Source organism: Balaenoptera physalus (genome assembly GCF_965194825.1).
Source record: "Balaenoptera physalus genome assembly, chromosome: 3".
Classification (NCBI taxonomy): domain Eukaryota; kingdom Metazoa; phylum Chordata; class Mammalia; order Artiodactyla; family Balaenopteridae; genus Balaenoptera; species Balaenoptera physalus.
Window position 1 is genome coordinate 118,869,246 of NC_138890.1, and position 19,146 is coordinate 118,888,391.

The following is a 19,146-nucleotide window of genomic DNA, read 5'->3' on the forward strand; positions in this document are numbered from 1 at the left end:
GTAGTAGGTCAAAGGTTATGAAGTTATTTTGGGAAGTCTGAGGCTATATATGTTAGGACTTTGTAGAATGTAGTATACTTTGCAAATACTAGGTAACCTGGAAGTAGAAGGGCAGGTCCCATTACTGAATTCCAGAGGACTTACCAGGTACTTTTCTAGAAACTACTTGATATTACTTAAAATGCAGATTCATTGATGGGATCCTAGAGTTCTATTTTTATGCAGTGTTTTGTTGTGGTGGCTTTTAATACAGTCATATTTGTTTTGTACACGGGTATCTGAATATATTTTTAGTGAGTGTTGAATATGTCTATGTAAATGCATGTACATTTCAGAGACACAAGTGCTTTGGGGAATTATTTGTGTCTCTTTTCTCCTGTCTTAGCATGAGCGTTGACTATTTGAGTAAAAGTTTTTTAAAACATGTTTAAGGATAATATAAATAATATTGATACAGTAACTATATATAAGGAGTTCAGTTTTTTTGTGTTTTATTTCTACCTTTGGAATTTCAGACTTCAGAATAAGCCCCAGTTCTATTATACTGCATTCCAGATTCCTCAGATATATTCAAATTCATTTTAGTCCTGGTCAGATATCATAAAACCAGGGAAAGTAGAAAAATCTACTCTTCTCATACATGTGAGAGCAATGATCTACTTTTATATTAAGCCATATAATTTAAAATGTGTCATTTTAATGAGAACATATTAAAATTTCACCATATTATAAGGTTGGCAATATAAATTAGACTTTTCTTCATTTTAGAAATTCATATTCCTTATACTACTTTAATATTTTAATTAATTCAAGGAAAATATTTCTCATATTAAACTATTTATTTATTTATTTTTATCAGTAACCACATGGGGAAGTGGTTTTGTTTGTTTATTTTTAACTACATAATTTTTTTAGCTTTATTGAGGTATAATTGACAAAAATTGTACATATATAAGGTGTATACCTTCATGATAAAGATGATAAATGCTTGAATTAAAGCATTGGTCGTACAAAAGAGGGGGCAGTTTTGAGAGAGTCTTCAGAGTCAAAATTGACAAGCTTTGTGATTGACTGAATGAGGGACAAGAAGAAGGCATTACTGCCTCACAGGATTTTGGTTGGAATGGCATACTGAATTGTTATTGCCATTAACCAAGATAGAGGCTAATATTGGGGAAATTTAAGATTTCAGTTTGGGACAGGTTGGATGTGAAATTGGTGGAGTATCCGCTGAGAGAGATTTCACTGGAAATAGAGCTTTGAAAATCGGGAAAAAAGTTGGGGAGATTAAATTGTATATTTGGATTCATCATTTGGAAATCAGGAAAAAAGTTGGGGAGATTAAATTGTATATTTGGATTCATCAGCAAATAGCTGTTGAAGTAAAGGTGGTAGATACAGTTACATATAGAAGGAGGATGTAGACTGAGAAGAGAAGGGAGCCAAGAACAGAACATTCAGAAAGCCCATGTATATCACTATAGCATATTAGATGGCTTCATAAGTTCTTAAGCTCATAATAAACTGAGGCTATAATATAGCCTTTCTAAGTGAGTTTCTTAGTTGATGAATAGTGAGTACAGAAGGTGCTATTTGAAAAACTTTTAAAAAGATTTTCTTTGTAACTGTATGAAGTAGATCCATAGGGAGAAGAAAGGATCTAAAACTTGTGGTTTTAATCTGTATCTCTGTTTTAGATTGATTCTCTAAAAGATGCCTTTGCAAGTACTTCTGAAGGTAAGAAATTCAGCTCGTCTATTAGTAAGTGTTTGAGACAGTTAGAATTAAGTGTGTGTGTCTGTGTCTCTCTGTGTGTGTGTGTGTCCCTTAGAGTAAAGTGAAGACTTCTCCAGCCCTAAAATCTAGATCTGGGTTCTTTTACCACTGATTTTGCTGTGTGAACAGTTAGGTAAGCTATTTTGCCTCTCTTGTTTTCATTTCCTTACCTGTAAAATAGGGACAATAATGTCTACCTTGTTTATTTCCCAAGATTGTTGGAAGAGGGTCTAAGTGAAAATGCAGAAACACTTTGCAAAAAGCTCAAGGTAACAGAAATTTGAGGAATGAATACTGACAAGGTTATTTCGTAATTTAGAAAAAGACACTGACATGGTTTCTTAACCTGAAGTGACAGAGAGGAAGTGTGTAATGTTGGGGATTTAGGTAAACTAGCGTGGTTCTTGCATTTCTGTGTATTTTAATAGGTAATCCTTTGAATACATAATCAATCAATTATAGTTTTGCCGTTTTTTTCTCAGGTCACGATAAAACATCTGTTTCCACTCGTACTCGAAGTAGTCATTTAAAGCGGCCAAAGATTGGAAAACGGTTTCAGGATTCTGAATTTAGTAGTTCTCAAGGGGAAGATGAAAAGACTCCCCAGACTTCACCTACAGCTTCAGTGAACAAGTGAAGTATTGTTTATTTTACTCTCGTTATTTTGTTTATTCTTATTTTCATATTATTAGTATTTAGTTTTTAAGGTGAAGTTTATTATATTGTTTGTGTAGTAAATGACCTTGGTGTAGAACTTTGTATTTGAGTTCTTCCACAAGATTATTGATTACACTTGGTAAGTGTCACTTTGACAGTGGTATAGGGAGAAGTTGCTAGTAAGAGAGTGGAATAAACTCATGATTTAGTCTCTTGTGTGAAAATCCAGGAGAATATTCTAGTGATTATATTATCCCAAATGAGTCATTATTGTCAACTTTGAATTTGACAGTAGCTATGGTTTTTAGCAATGCTGAGGTTTAGTCAATTTAAAAAACCCTCATGAAAGGTATGAGCCCTAGACGGACCCGCACAGCACCCCCGGGACAGGGCTGGGACCAGTCGTGTCTCCAGGTGGGAGAGCCCCTCCCGCTCCTCCAGCCTACTTTATTTGGAAATATTGAGCTATACTTTATTTTTTTTTTTTTAATTAATTAATTTATTTATTTTTGGCTGTGTTGGGTCTTCATTTCTGTGCGAGGGCTTTCTCTAGTTGCGGCGAGCGGGGGCCACTCTTCATCGCGGTGCGCGGGCCTCTCACTGTTGCGCCCTCTCTTGTTGCGGAGCACAGGCTCCAGACGCGCAGGCTCAGTAGTTGTGGCTCATGGGCCTAGTTGCTCCGCGGCATGTGGGATCTTCCCAGACCAGGGCTCAAACCCGTATCCCCTGCATTGGCAGGCAGATTCTCAACCACTGCGCCACCAGGGAAGCCCTGAGCTATACTTTAAAATGTATTCAAGAGATTTCCAATAAACTTTTTCTGTACTTTATAAAAAAAAAAAACCCTCAATTTTACTTTATAACTAATTCATTTTACTGGGTTATAGAATATAACAAATTAGTGATAGCCATAAATGGTATTGTCAACTCCTCCAGAAACTTAATAGCCAGCTGAATCAACAGAACACTTGGATCAAAACCTTATTCTCCATCTTCCTTTGAATCTTAAAGAAAGCAAGATTTTCAATATTATAGTTAAATTAGGCTTTTGCTCTGATAGTCCTGCTAACTGTTCTTGAGTCAGCCATTCATAGTGTTGTCATTTTAGTTGTGAAATTATTGTACTCAGAGCTAATTTCATTATGTATGTAACTTTAAATTTGGATAATTATGTAAATGTTATATTTTAATGAAAAATTCATCACTTTAAAGTCAAATATAAGTAAATATTTAACTTGTGGAAAGAGTAATGAGGTTAGATAATTATAGTTTTTTTCACTGAGCAACATTTTGTTGTAATACCCTTTTTAGAAGGGAATGTAACAGTACATTTTAAATTGAACATCTCAGAATTATTGTGGAATTTTTTTTGCTTTTCATAAAATAGTAACAGTGAGACTAAATGCTTAAGTGCTCAGACACTGTGAAGAACAAAACTTCATCTTTGCCCTTGAAGAATCGACTGTCTATTAGTTTCTGATACACATATCTGTACCTGTGACACAGGTTCAGAGCACTGCAAGGTGGATTGTGATATAATAATAGAAGTGCAAAGTGCTCTGGATGCAAAGGAGGGTGTGATTGATTCTAATTGAGGGGATAGAGAAATTTGACATTTGTGCCAGGGCTTCAAAGATAAGTAGAAACTCAACAAGCAGAGTTGGGAAAGAAGACTTTCTTTTCTAGTTCGAGGGTCTACAAACTATGGTCTATAGGCCAGATCTGTCCCACCACCTATTGTTGTAAATAAAATTTTATTGTAACACATCTGTGCTTATTAGTTCACATGTTTATTATGGTTGCTTTTGCTTTACGCTGGTGGAGTTGAGTAGTTGTTCAGAGACCATGTGACTCAGAAAACCTAAAGGAAAAGTTTGCTGACCCCTGGTCTACACCAGGGCTGTTCAGAGAACCTTCTGTCATGGTGGACACCTTCCCTGTCCAGCATGGCAGCCACCACTCAGTTTGCTCATCACCGAGCACTTGAAGTGTGGCTAGTGCAACTGAGGAGCTGAGTTTTTAATTTCACTCAGTTTTTTGGTTTTTTTTTTAAATAATATTTTTCTGTTTCCTTTTTTTTTTTTTTTTTTTTAATATATTTATTTTTTGGCTGTGTTGGGTCTTCGTTTCTGTGCGAGGGCTTTCTCTAGTTACGGCGAGCGGGGGCCACTCTTCATCGCGGTGCGCGGGCCTCTCACTGTCGCGGCCTCTCCTGTTGCAGAGCACAGGCTCCAGACGCGCAGGCTCAGTAGTTGTGGCTCACGGGCCTAGTTGCTCCGCGGCATGTGGGATCTTCCCAGACCAGGGCTCGACCCCGTGTCCCCTGCATTGGCAGGCAGATTCTCAACCACTGCGCCACCAGGGAAGCCCTTCACTCAGTTTTAATTACTGTAAATAATGACAAGTGTCTCATGGCTACTGTATTGCACTGTGCAGTTCTAGACAGCAGGAGTAACGTGAGCAAAGGCACAAAGCTGGAAGGAGTGTTGGTAAGGAAAACTGATGTATAGGTAAGTGGTAGCATCGAGTAGGAGGTAAAAATATAAGGGTCTGGTCATGTTAGGCTTTGAAAGGAGGTATGCTTTATTCTCCAAGCCATAGAGAACCATCAGAATTTTCTGAGCTTGACTGTCACTGGTACAGATATGTGTATTAGAAACATAACTCTGGTGACTTACCGGGCGGTCCAGTGGTTAAGACCCTGAGCTTCCACTTCAGGGGGCATGGGTTCGATCCCTCTTCAGGGAACTAAGATCTTGCGTGCCATGGGATGCAGGCAAAAAAAAAAAAAGAAACATAGCTCTGAAAACCTTACTAAAGAATGTATATATTGCAAGTCTGAACATGAGTTGGGAAGAAGTTACAGTGTCCAGAGAGAATTGGGCCTGAAGTACGAAGATGAGAATGGGAATAAAGTTACGGATTTGTTTGAAAGGCATTTCACAGGTAGAACTAATCTATATCGTTTATTGTCCAAACTGAAATTTTTGAGAATGAAAGGGGCATTATTAATACACGCATACCTCAGAGGTGTTGTAGGTTCAGTTCCAGACTACCGCAATAAAGTGACCATCACAATAAATCAAACATTTTTGTTTGCTAGTGCACATAAAAGTTTTTTACACTATCCTGTAGTCTGTTAAGTGTACGATAGCATTATGTTTAAAAAAAAAAAGTACATACCTTAATTTAAAAATACTTTATTGGTTAAAAAAAATGCTGTCATCCGAGCCTTCAGTGAGTTGTAACGTTTTTGCTGGTGGAGGGTCTCGTCTCAATGTTGGTGGCTGATGACTGATCAGGGTGGTGATTGCTGAAGGTTGGGGTGACTGTGGCCATTTCTTAAATAAGACAGCCATGAACTTTGCCACATAGATTGGCTGACTTCTTCCTTTCACTAACAATTTCTCTGTAGCATGCGATGCCGTTTGATAGCATTTTACCCACAGTAGAAATTCTTTCAAAATTGGAGTCAGTCCTCTGAAACCCTGATGTGGCTTCGTCTACTAAGTTTATGTCATAGTCTAAATCCTTTGTCATTTCAACAGTCTTCACAGCATTTTTAGCAGGAGTGGATTCCATCTCAAGAAATCACTCTCTTTGCTCATACACAATAAGCAACTCCTCATCCATTAAAGTTTTATCTTGAGATTGCAGCAATTCAGTCACATCTTCAGGCTCCACTTCTAATTCTGATTCTCTTGCTATTTCTACCACATCGGCAGTGACCTCCTCCACTGAAGTCTTGAACCCCTCAAAGTCATCCATGAGGGTTTGAATCAACTTCTTCCAAACTCCTGGTAATGTTGATATTAGACCTCTTCCCATGAATCATGAATGTTCATAGTGGCATCTAGAATGGTGAATCTTTTTCAGAAGGTTTTCAATTGATTTTGCCCACAGCCATCAGAGGAATCTCTATCTGTGGCAACTATAGCCTTATGAACTGTAATTCTTAAATAATAAGACTTCAAAGTCGAAATGCTTCCTTGATCCATGGGCTGCAGAATGGATGGTGTGTTAGCAGGTATGAAAACAACATGAATTTCATTGTACATCTCCATCAGAGCTCTTGGGTGACCAGATACATTGTCAATGAGCAGTCACATCTTGAAAGGAATTTTTTTTTCCTGAGCAATAGGTCTTAACAGTGGGCTTAAAATATTCAGTAAACCATGTTGTCAACAGGTGTGCTGTCATCCAGGCTTTGTTGTTCCATTTATGGAGGACAAGGGAGTAGATTTAGCATAATTCTTAAGGGCCCTAGGATTTTCAGAATGGTAAATGAGCACTGGCTTCAACTTCAAGTCACCAGCTGCATTAGCACCTAGCAAGAGAGTCAGCTTGTCCTTTGAAACGTTTTTTTTTTTAAAAGTGGGTGGATACATCTGTGGCTGTGCTACATTTATTTATTTATTTATATACAGCAGGTTCTTATTAGTCATCCATTTTATACACATCAGTGTATACATGTCAATCCCAATTGCCCAATTCATCCCCCCCTGCCGCCCCCCACCCCCCGCTTACCCCCTTGGTGTCCATACGTTTGTTCTCTACATCTGTGTCTCTATTTCTGCCTTGCAAGCCAGTTCCTCTGTACCATTTTTCTAGATTCCACATATATGTGTTAATATAGGATATTTGTTTTTCTCTTTCTGACTTACTACACTCTGTATGACAGTCTCTAGATCCATCCACGTCTCTACAAATGACCCAGTTTTGTTCCTTTTTATGGCTGAGTAATATTCCATTGTGTATATATACCACATCTTCTTTATCCATTCATCTGTCAATGGGCATTTAGGTTGCTTCCATGACCTGGCTATTGTAAATAGTGCTGCAGTGAACATTGGGGTGCATGTGTCTTTTTGAATTATGGTTTTCTCTGGGTATATGCCCAGTAGTGGGATTGCTGGGTTATATGGTAATTCAATTTTTAGTTTTTTAAGGAACCTCCATACTGTTCTCCATAGTGGCTGTATCAATTTACATTCCCACCAACAGTGCAAGAGGGTTCCCTTTTCTCCACACCCCCTCCAGCATTTGTTGTTTGTAGATTTTCTGATGATGCCCATTCTAACCGGTGTGAGGTGCTACCTCATTGTAGTTTTGATTTGCATTTCTCTAATAATTAGCACATGAGCAGCTTTTCATGTGCCTCTTGGCCATCTGTATGTCTTCTTTGAAGAAATGTCTATTTAGGTCTTCTGCCCATTTTTTGATTGGGTTGTTTGTTTTTTTTAATATTGAGCTGCATGAGCTGTTTATATATTTTGGATGTCCTTTGAAACTTTAAGCCAGGAATTGGCTTCTCTTCTCTAGCTCTGGAAGTCCTAGATGACATCTTGTTCCAGTAGGGTTTTTTGTTTGCATTGAAAATCTGTTTAGTGTAGCCACCTTCATTCATTATCTTAGCTAGATCTTCTGGATAACTTGATACAGCTTCTACATCAGCACTAGCTACTTCACCTGGCACTGTTATGGAGAGAGCTTCTTTCCTTAAACCTCATGAACCAACCTCTGCTAGCTTCAGACTCTTTTTCTGTAGCAGCCTCACCTCTTTCAGCCTTCATAGAATTGAAGAGAGTTAGGGCCTTGTTCTGGATTAGGCTTTGGCTTAAGGGAATGTTGTGGCTGGTTTGATCTTCTATCCAGACCACTAAAACTTTTTCTCCATATCGGCAATAAGGCTGTTTTGCTTTCTTATCACTGGTGTGTTCACTTAGAGTAGCACCGTTAATTTTTTTCAAGAACTTTTGCTTTGTATTCACAGCTTGGCCAACTATTTGGCACAAGAGACATAGCTTTCTACGTATCTCAGCTTTCAACGTGCCTTTCTCACTAAGTTTAATCGTCTCTAGCTTTTGATTTAAAGCGAGAGACATGTGACTCTTCCTTTCATTTGAACACTTAGAGCCATTGCAGGGTTATTAATTGGCCTAATTTAAATATTGTTGTGTCTCAGGGAATAGGGAGGCCCAAAGAGAGGGAGAGAGATGGGGAATGGCCAATCAGTTGCAATAGTCAGAACACACACAACATTTATCAGTTAAGTTTGCTATCTTAAGAGTGGACATAGGTATATGTATAAGCAACTCACTTTTCTGTACAGCAGAAACTAACGCTACATTGTAAGTAAACTATACTCCAATAAAAAAAATTCATTAAAAAAAAAAGTTTGTCATCTTATTTGAGTGTAGCCTGTGGCACCTGGAAACAATTAAAATTGTAACATCAACCATCACTAATCACAGATCACTGTAACAAATATAATAAAAAAAAAGTTCAAAGTATTGTGGGAATTACCTAAACATGACACAGACATGAAGTGAGCAAATACTGCTGGAGAAATGGCTTCAATGGACTTGCATAGCACAGGATTGCCACAAACCTCCAATTAGTAAAAACATAGTATCTTCAAAATGCAGTAAAACAAAGTGCAATAAAATGAGGGATGCCCATAATTATGCCAGTGCTGGGACAAAAGTTGTAAACTGGACTGTTCCAGGTAAGCTGAGATGTATGCTCATTCTAGGAGAATAAGATCCAATCAATATAGATAGAGTAAAAGAAAGGTCTAGTTTACATAATTGAAAAGGTGGTGATCGAACTGGAGAACAAGGTAGGAAAAGGAACAAACTTGTAAGAAGATGAAGAGGTTGGTTTTGGACCTGTAAAATTTGAAGTTGTTGTCTGAACAACACTTAGTTGATTCTCTAAAGTGTTACTTTATTAACAGATTCCTGAAATTTTATATTCATCTTTAATAAAACAAGAATGTTTTTCTTTGGTTTTGTAGATTGGAGTCTACTGCACGAACATCAGAGAGCTCAGAAGAATTCTTGGAAGAAGAACCTGAACAGAGTGTGATTGAATTTGAGGATGAAAGTAGTGATAAAAATGTTCGACCAGCACCGGAAACCCAGCCAGGCCTGGAAAAGCAAGAAGGTGAAAAGGTAGGAGATTCACTTACTAAATAAAATGAATGGAAGTAAAATTTAACTTTCTTAGTCATATATTGTTAGAAAAGCATAACGACGTATTTTAGACTCTTAGTAGAAATTGTATTTAATGTTAAAAAGCATATATGTCGGGACTTCCCTGGTGGCTCAGTGGTTAAGAATCCGCCTGCCAATGCAGGGGACACGGGTTCGAGCCCTGGTCTGGGAATATCCCACATGCCACAGAGCAGCTAAGCCCGCGTGCCACACTACTGAGCCTGCGCTCTAGAGCCCGCGAGCCACAACTACTGAGCCCATGTGCCGCAACTACTGAAGCCCACGAGCCTAGAGCCCGTGCTCTGCAACAAGAGAAGCCATCACAATGAGAAGCCTGCGCATCGCAATGAAGAGTAGCCCCTGCTTGCTGCAACTAGAGAAAGCCCGTGCGCAGCAACGAAGGCCCAACACAGCCAAAATAAATTTAAAAAAAAAAAAAAAGCATATATGTCTAAAGCAAGGTCAGGTAGTAGAGGATAAAGTTACAAGTATTTTATATTTCAAACTGAGTTTATAAAGTTTGACGTATTGCAAAGATAAAATAGAGGATGTTTAGTTAGTAATGTCCCTCATTGTATTTAAAATACAAATTAATTTGTAGAATTAAACATACTTAAGAAGTGACACAATGATGTGACTATAAGAGGTCTACCTTATAAAACCAGTTAGAATGCCTTAATGTCCAACAAGCCCTAAATTGTACCCCTATTTTGGTTAGAAGGATAGAATTAGTTGTCCAGAAAATATATATGTATTTGACTACAGTTGATTTACAAATTCCTAGAAAAATAACTAAATTCATTTTTTTTTACCACTAGAAAACAAGGAGGAAAATCCTTTGTGACTGAGTAAAAAACTCTTTATCTGGCTTCATTTCTTTTTTCATCTTCTCTATTTCCTATCCTTTTTCTCTAATATCTTCAATCTTTTCCTCTCTTACAGATTCCTTATTTCTTCTTTTAAACATACTTAAGTTTCTTTAAAAATCTTTTACCTGTTTGTCAAGTCCAGCCAGGAGCTAAGCAAGTGAAACTGCATTACTGATTTTATTTCCTTAACTTGCTCCAGTTTAGCTCCTGTTTCCTCTACTTCATGAAATTGTATTTTTAAATGGCATTTTTTCTCTTCTTGTAAAAATTAGGAAAACAAACACATATTTTAAAAAAGGGATTTATATGCTTCTAGATGTCTACGGGAATGTATATTTGTGTGGGTTTTTTTTAAAAAAACTTAAGATTATACTGTACATACTTCATGTAACCTGTTTCTTTTGTCCAACAATACATGTGAGTACCTACTCTTGTAGGTCACCAGTGACACTTTTACTCAATTCTGGTGGCTTTCCTTACCTAGCTTGACTACTCTCTCTTCCTCCAGATTCTCTAGTCCCCTGGCTTTATAACACTGTTGTGTTCTGGTTTCTTGGTTTTCCTCTCTCTGAAGTTTTGTTTTGGTTTTATTTATTTGCTTTTTGACTCTTCTGCTTCCTCTTTTTTTCCCTGTATTTGTGGACATTCTAGAAGACTCAGTTCTTGACTTTCTGCTCTTTTGTTCATGCTTCTCTTTTGAAAATGCATCTAGTCTAATGGCTGAATGGTCATCTCTGTGGGGATGACCAGTAACTTCAGACTTTCAGTATTGATCCAGACTTCAGTATTACTTGCCTTCTGAATATTTCGGTTTAGACAGATGTCTTTTATCATCTTAAATTTTAACATCTCTGCTCTTTCCTATCACTTCTCTATTGAGCCTTTTTTCCTATTTCTTATTTTTCATTCTGTTCCCAAACCTAGAACTTGAAGGACTGAGTTTTTCTCTTCTGTTGCTTCTCACTTGTAGTTACTCACCAAAATTCTGTTTTTTTATAAAAACTTTTGCTATATCTTTCTCATTTTCTTCCTTTGAACATTTGTCATACCGTAGTTGGTCCTTTTGTGAGTTTTATTATAATTACCTTCTGTGTGCAGTTTATTCTTTATACTCTCTGGCCAGATTAATTTTTCTAAGTCTCTGATTTCAGTATCCCTTAGCAAAACATTCATTATATGATTTCAAGGGTTCTATATAATCCAGCCAGGTCTATTTCTTAAAATTTGAGTGCATCAGTGTTCTAATTTTTATTTTATTTTTAGTTAATTAATTTATTTTAAATTTATTTTATTTTATTTTTGGCTGCATTGGGTCTTTGTTGCTGTTAGTGGACTTTCTCTAGTTGTGGTGAGCGGGGGCTACTCTTCATTGCGGTGCGTGGGCTTCTCATTACAGCGGCTTCTCTTGCTGCGGAGCATGGGCTCTAAGCATGGGGGCTCAGTAGTTGTGGCTTGCGGGCTCTAGAGCGCAGGCTCAGAGTTGTGGTGCACGGGCCTAGCCGCTCAGCAGCATGTGGGATCCTCCTGGACCAGGGCTCGAACCCGTGTCCCTTGCATTGGCAGGCAGATTCTTCACCACTACGCCACCAGGGAAGTCCAGTGTTCGAATTTTTAAAATGATAATTAAATAAAATGATCTCTAATTATTAGAATGTCATTAGGATTAGTTAGAAATATTAGATGTTAATGAAAGTCATGTAAATTGATAAACCTTGGAGGAAGAGTTTCAGAAATTGGAGACTTAGTGTTATCAAATCGCTTTTCCATATTTTAATGTGATTTAAGGAGCAGGATTGTTCAAAGATGACCCTTTTTTGACTGGAGAATGAGCTCGCTAAGATTGAGGGCTCTCTGCTCCCAGCAAGAAGCTGTACCCAAACTCCGCTTCCCACAGGACTGCTAGTGCTTCCTCCCCCTGGCATGCTAAACTGTGACTTCCCAGGGACCCCAAGGGTTCTGAGTGCTGAACAGCTGATGTTCTGTAAAGAGCTGGCACCAAATCTAGACTTTCTCTGGTGGCTTTTTACTGAAAAGGTTCTTCCTGTCACTGCCTATATGGAGGAAGAAGAAGAAGGAGGCAGGGTCTCTTCACTGAATCTCAGATCCACACTGGGTCCATAGAGCATCCTGGTCCTGTCTTTTCTCCATGAGAACAGAGGGAAATTGGGGTGCTTATGGATTCTTTTCTCTTACTGACTCTAATGTTAATGTTCCTTAACGTGTGTCCTGTAATGTGGTAGAATGTATCTTGAGTCCTGGTGCATGACAGGGCGACTGAGAACGGACCCACCTTGTATGACAAGTAAGTTAATCTGTAATTTTGTCCTGACTTTTTTTGCCCTCGATGGTGTAGGAATCTGAATCAGAGCCTATGAATGGTGAGATAATGGATGATACTCTTAAGACTTCACTTATAACAGAAGAGGAGGACTCCGCTGGTGAAGTTTTAGGTGAAGAATTAAAATTGCAGTCTTTTAATTCCAGTGAAGACTCTACGAATCTTGTTCCACTGGTGGTAGAATCTTCAAAATCTCCTGAGGCTGTTGCACAGGATAAGGTAATGGAAAAATATCCTAATTTTTTATAGTTATAGTGTCCAGTGTTGGTGACTTGGCTAGGGCAGTGCAGGATATATATTTTCCTCTACTTTAACATGTACCGTCCTTCAGGAAAAATAAATTTTACTACATTGGGTGTTTTAAGAAGATGCAATCAGTAATGTTTTTTAAATTCAAATCTTTGTAACTTCATTTGTCTGACTTACGGTAACAAAATGAGTTTCACTTTGTAGATTTAGGAAATGCTTAGAAAAATGGGTAAAGCATTATTTACCAAATATTTGAATACCTATTGCTTACATAGTCTGTGACCAGTACTGTCATTTTAATTTGTTTTAATTAGGGAGACAGATTAGATTAGTGGGGAAAACTTGATGGAATATTTTAAAAGAAATTTAATTATTTATTTTTATTGAAATATAGTTGATGTACAATATTATATTAGTTTCATGTGTACTACATAGTGATTTGATTTTGCATACATTATGAAATGATCACCACTGTAAGTCCAGTAACCATCTGTTTCCCATATAAAGTTATTACAATATTGTTGACCATATTCCTTATGCTATATATTACATCCCTGTGGTTTATTTTGTAACTGGAAGTTTGTACCTCTTAATCCCCTACCTCTTTCAGTCCCCTCACTCCCTCCCTTCTGGCAACCACCCATTTATTCTTTTTATCTGAGTCTGTTTTCATTTTGTTTTTTTTTTTAGATTCCACATATAAATGAGATCATATGGTTTTTGTCTTTCTCTGTCTGACTTATTTCACTAAGCATAATCCCCTCTAAGTTCATCCATGTTGTTGCAAATGGCAAGATTTCGTTCTTTTTTTATGGCTGAGTAATATTCCATTGTATATATATAGGTGCCACGTCAAAAAGGAAATTTAATTTCTACTTTTGAATATTCCAATTTAAGGGTAAAGAACTCTTGTATAGCATTTTTTTATTAGTGTCTCACATAATTACATGAATAAAATTTTCGCTGCCCTCACCTTTCACCTAATAGTCAAACTCAGTGGGGAAGCACAGTGTCAAGTCCCAGGATTCTCGGTCTGGCTCCAGTAACACTAGGAAACTAAAAACTGAGTTGATTCATGGTTTTGAGGAATCTTGACATAAAGTTTGTGCCTTAAGTACGTTCTGAGGTAAAATCATTACTTTTATTGCATCTTTAAAGCAAGAACTTAATGAATCCAAATTATCATGTAAGACAGTTTCGAAGAAATTGAGCTGTATTCAGAACATGTGCACATGATTAACAAAAGTAGTGAGTACTGAATTCTTTAAAATGTGGTTCAGGGTCATTGCATATTAGTGTCTGAGAATAATTTATGTAAGAACTGTATTGCAAAAGTTGTTCACCAGTTTTTTGTTTTTAGACTTCACATGTAACTGACTCAGAAATGTTGCTAGATGAAGGCCCATCTGATGACAAGGGGCACACTGAAGAGAGGCTGCCTCTAGTTTCAAGAAAGAAAGCACATTTTGGGAGTTCAGACAATGTGGCTACTATCCCAAATGAAGAACGGTCTGACAGTGGTTTTCCAAACTCCGTGATAACTGAATTTGCTGAAGAATCAATTCCTGAAAATGTATCACCCAACACTACTGCCTCATTGGAAGACCAGGGTGAGGAGGGGGTAGCCGAGCCCCAGGAGACATCTCCAGCTCTTCCTCAGAGCTCTTTAATAGAGGTTGAACTTGAAGATGTGCCATTTTCACAGAATGCAGGACAGAAGAACCAGTCAGAGGAGCAGTCTGAAGCATCTTCTGAGCAACTGGATCAGTTGACACAATCAACAGAGAAGACTGTGGATAGCAGCTCAGAGGAGATAGAAGTGGAAGTGCCTGTGGTCGACAGGCGGAATTTAAGAAGAAAGGCCAAAGGGCACAAAGGACCTGCGAAGAAGAAAGCCAAGCTGACCTGAATGAGGAAGAAATGCGGATGATAGATCCTCTTCTTTGTAACGTAATTGTTGTTTTTAAAATATGGCAGTTAATAAATAGCATGGGGCACAGGACAAAAACTCCAAATTTTCAATTTGAACTTATTTATGATGCCGCTTTTCCCTCCCCTGTAGGACCTAGGATTCACCGTTCTTTTTAATTTTTCAGGCTATTTTGTGTAAATACAATTTTTTTTATTTTTATTAACCATGTTTCGATTTTGGGAAACCAGATCATACTATATTTTCTTTAGCAGTTGGGGATATCTGACCATTAATATTTCAGAAAATATAAATTTAAAAATGTGAAAGTAGTAGGGTTTCCATCAATTGTAAGGATCACAGAAATCTTTTATACTAAGGGTTTTAATAGTAATCTTGGTGAAGGTTCTAGAAGTTTTATCTTAAATTTCAAAACTAATCACCATTTTTTAAAATGTAGGCATGCTTAAACAAAAATGTCAGTAAATTAGGATAAATGCAACTTCAACTAAATGAGAGCACAAATTTGGAAATTTATGGTCAAAGGTTTATGAAGGTGGGATTTTGGCCTCTTAGTTCTTAGTTGTAGGTGCAATTTCTTCCTTTGACTTCAATGTCTGTGGAAAGGCACAAACAAAATCTGTTTCCAGTTCACTCTTGATAACATCTGATATTAACAGTACTGCTAGGGATTTAACTCTGGCCTGTAGGCACTCATATAATTATTTAAAATTTCATTTGAATCTGGGGACTGTACTTTTGTCCTCACCCAGTTAACATGTATACTTTAGAAGTGTGAGAACCCTTCCTAAGGCTTCTCCTTAATCCTGCCACTGCCTTTATTCTAGAATCTTCATTATATTCCCCTCACTTTCATCCACTTCCCTAACTCATGGAGTGATTCCTGTCAAAAGATCTTTTTGCCTGCCTGCCAGCTTATGCCCTTGGCTTCCATTTTTGGTAGGTTTGGAACTGCGCCCCACAACCTTAGACCTAGATGGCAGGAATAAGCTGCCCTAGGAGCCATAGTTACAAGAGCTTAAATCAGATTGGAGGCTTCGTTTGTCCCTTTTGGCTTGCTCGCTCTTGATTTGTTCTGTGCGGACAGGTTACAGTCTAGCCTGTGTGTACATTGTGGTTGCCTTTGCCTGCGCAACACAAAGGCCTTTGCCTGGGTAAACTGAAAACAAAAAACATCCTCAATTGTTTATTTTTGTATAATAATTTATTTAAAAATGAACAAAATGGTTATTCTTAGAATCCAAAGAGAATCTTAAAACAGTCCTACTCTTTGGAAGTATTATGTGTACTCAAATTTTCATGTAAGTTTGAGAATGCTTTGAGGCCATTTAGATTGTTTTTAAAACTGCTTGGTCCTTACATGAAAAAAAATGTTATGACTTTGTGTCATTATTTGAGGTGCTAAGGATTGATGTTGAAGGTTTATTCAGTCTACAGTCAGGTGATACTAAATTTTATTTTGGGATGTTGGCATTTTAGGAAGATTTAAAGTTGAGGTAAAAATCTTTAGCAGACAAAATAACAAACCCTCCTTATTCATGTAAAATTTTGAATACTTGTATCCTCTACTATTTTCTTTAATTATTGGTCAGTTAGGCCAGATTATTCCATTCTAAATGAAAATTAAGCACTGTGGCCATTTGTTTTCCCAACAAATGCTAATCACGTGAAAGAATGACTAATATTAGTGTATCTATCGAATGTTTATGCTGTTTTATACATTTTGTGAGAAATTTTTGTTAATACCACAATTAGGGAAATAAGGATTTAGTAAATTCTTAACCTTTCCATTTTTAATTTCTTAAAATAGATTTAAAAACCTAACACTTTTTTACTTGGATTCTTCATTGTTCTCTTTAAAATACTTTCTTTAAAAAGGTGTAGTTTAAGACTGAGCTCACTGACAACTCTTGATGTGTGAATATAGTTGCTGAGGTTTACAAAAAAGAAATGTTTAGTTATTCCTATATGACCACTAAGGACTCGCAGTATAAATTTATACTTGTTAAACTTGTTTGGTTTAAACAGTAGGTGCATTTTAAGCAGTTTCAAAACTTTCTGTTCAGCACACAATTTTTGTCCATATTATCTCTGACAGAAAATGTTATTTTGGAGTTTATAGTTGGTAGAGGAAAAAAAGTTAGGTCACATGAAAAAAACCTAACTTTCATGTTCAGTAACAATGAGTTCTATGCTCAGTGAGTGTAGAATTTATAACAAAATTTATCCTCAATAAGGAATCTAAATAAAACTTAATCACATTACTTGTACTTTTTGCAAAAGGCATTAGAAAAACTCTGAGAATGACAGAGGACTGAAATCTGATTTCAACCAGGTAGTCTAGTTGTTAAGTGTCCAGTCACATTCTATAGTCCTTTGTGAACTTTTTTCTGTTTAGAGGTCTTATTTGTGGAGAACGGAGTTCAGTTCAGTTTGTGTAAATACATATATATTTCCTTGTGTAAAATAAAGCAGACAGTTACTAGCAAAATTTTAGTTCTTTCAAGTTTATTCAATTGCTAGACATCACAGAAATATATTTAAGAATTTATTATAAAGTTCCTCTACAACTTTTAACAGTGAGAGGGTCTATTATGATTTTTTATAAAATCATATAGCATGACAGAATGTCAATCTTCTACTACTTAAAATGTGTCTCTACTCATGGTGTTTCCATTCAGTGCAGAAAATTATCATGGCAAGGATAAAAACTACTAGTGGTTTATGGTTCACTTTTAGCTGACCACCAGAACACCACCTAAAATGGTTTCAGTGACTTTAGAAAAATATCTTGAAGGTTTATGATTGCATCAAATTGAGCCTTTACCTGGTATCTAAATATCTGCTCTTACATTCTGATTTACCCTTAGGGATTACCTTCTAAGGTTTGGTCACACCAGCAAACTGAAACAGATTTTAATGTAAATAGAGTTTATACTAACATTACTCATCTGTGTAACAGTATTTTAGAAATTTCTGCCTTGTATGTCCACTAGTAGCAATACCGTGTTGGAAGTGTTAACCCAGTCTTTCATGGGGGTGATTAGTTACAAATGTTTATGCTTCTGTTTGCATACTTAGTATCAAGCTTTATTTGTACCGATAGTTTAACTTGCTATTTTTGGTTGTGAAAAATAAGCAAACCTCAGTTCTGTATCCAGTGCTTACCTTCAGTCGATTTTTTTTCTTTCACCCTCCAAAACTTGTCATTCACACATTCCCCATTTCTATTAGCGGCAAAATCATTTGTTAAAATCTAATTGTAAGGAAGGTTCTGCTTCTGTTATCCTGAAGTAATTGTATCATACTGGATAGTAATTCCCAAGGAACTAGCCTTTCTTTTCCTTAGTGTCTGTGTGTTCTAAAACTTCTACTGTGTTTATACAATTTAGAAAAGATGTTACATTATTCAGAATAGCAAGACTTACTCAAGTACTTACGTTTGTTTTCTTGGTAGTTTCTTTTTCTAATTTTTTTTTTTTAATTTTTAACAGTAGTAATTAAACCTATATTTTGTGATTGTTTCCTGGTCTGTGTTTTGAAATTCCTTCCCTTTTCCCTAAGTTCATTGGTGAAGATGTGTTTAGATATTGAATTTGTTTAGACACTGATTTCGTTTAAGGCACAATTAATCACATTGGTTGTACTTTCAAGACAGACTTAAAAAAATAAACAGAATTGAAAACAATTAATGTGATTATAAATTAATATAATATAGAGACACCCTAAAGCTCGAAGTCACAAACATAACTCAAATCACAAATGTGCTTTTGACTAAAACATGACCTTTTTAATATTATCTAAGTAACTGCAAATAAATTTCTCTTTAAGGGCATCAGTGCAGCCTTTTTCTTTTTAAAACTATTTTACCTGGAATTACTTAATTTTTACCACTCTAAAAATATAAATACACTACCCTAATTTTAGAATACAAGAAATGCTAAAAGTATAAACATTTTGGTTGGTATTTTTTTCATGTATCTATCAATCACCTTGAGTAGAAAATACAGTTCCAAGTATATGGCATTATATATGATGAATGAGAGGGGAAAAATGTTTAAAATACTAATTCCCTGACTTACTATAGGAATAAGTTAAGGATTAATTAGAGGTAAAAAGTTTTATCTAAGTTCTTTTGAACTTTATAGTGTAGTATTCCTTCTCATATACTTTATGAAGTATTTTCATTAAAATGCTGTGTTAATGCTACATTTCTTAGGATTAATAATCTACAGTGAGGAGGAGGAGACCTCAGGTAAGGTCTTAGATGTGACAAAGTTTCTTGGCCTATTCCTCACAGTTAAGTGTGCACTAACCTTTGATAAAATG

At 36.5% G+C, this 19,146-nt stretch overlaps 1 protein-coding gene across 8 annotated transcripts in view; it reads left to right on the forward strand.

Moving 5' to 3' along the window:
- Window positions 1–18,341, forward strand: part of FAM169A (family with sequence similarity 169 member A) — a 65,875-nt gene extending 47,534 nt beyond the window's left edge. For all 8 annotated transcript variants that reach the window (XM_082457238.1, XM_082457240.1, XM_082457241.1 and 5 more), the window contains 5 exons: window positions 1,698–1,737; window positions 2,259–2,409; window positions 9,233–9,389; window positions 12,654–12,857; window positions 14,248–18,341. In XM_082457238.1, coding sequence (XP_082313364.1) covers window positions 1,698–1,737; window positions 2,259–2,409; window positions 9,233–9,389; window positions 12,654–12,857; window positions 14,248–14,796 — 1,101 coding nt within the window. In that variant the 3' untranslated portion in view covers window positions 14,797–18,341. The remainder of the gene's footprint in view (window positions 1–1,697; window positions 1,738–2,258; window positions 2,410–9,232; window positions 9,390–12,653; window positions 12,858–14,247) is intronic.
- Window positions 18,342–19,146: the final 805 nt, after the last annotated feature.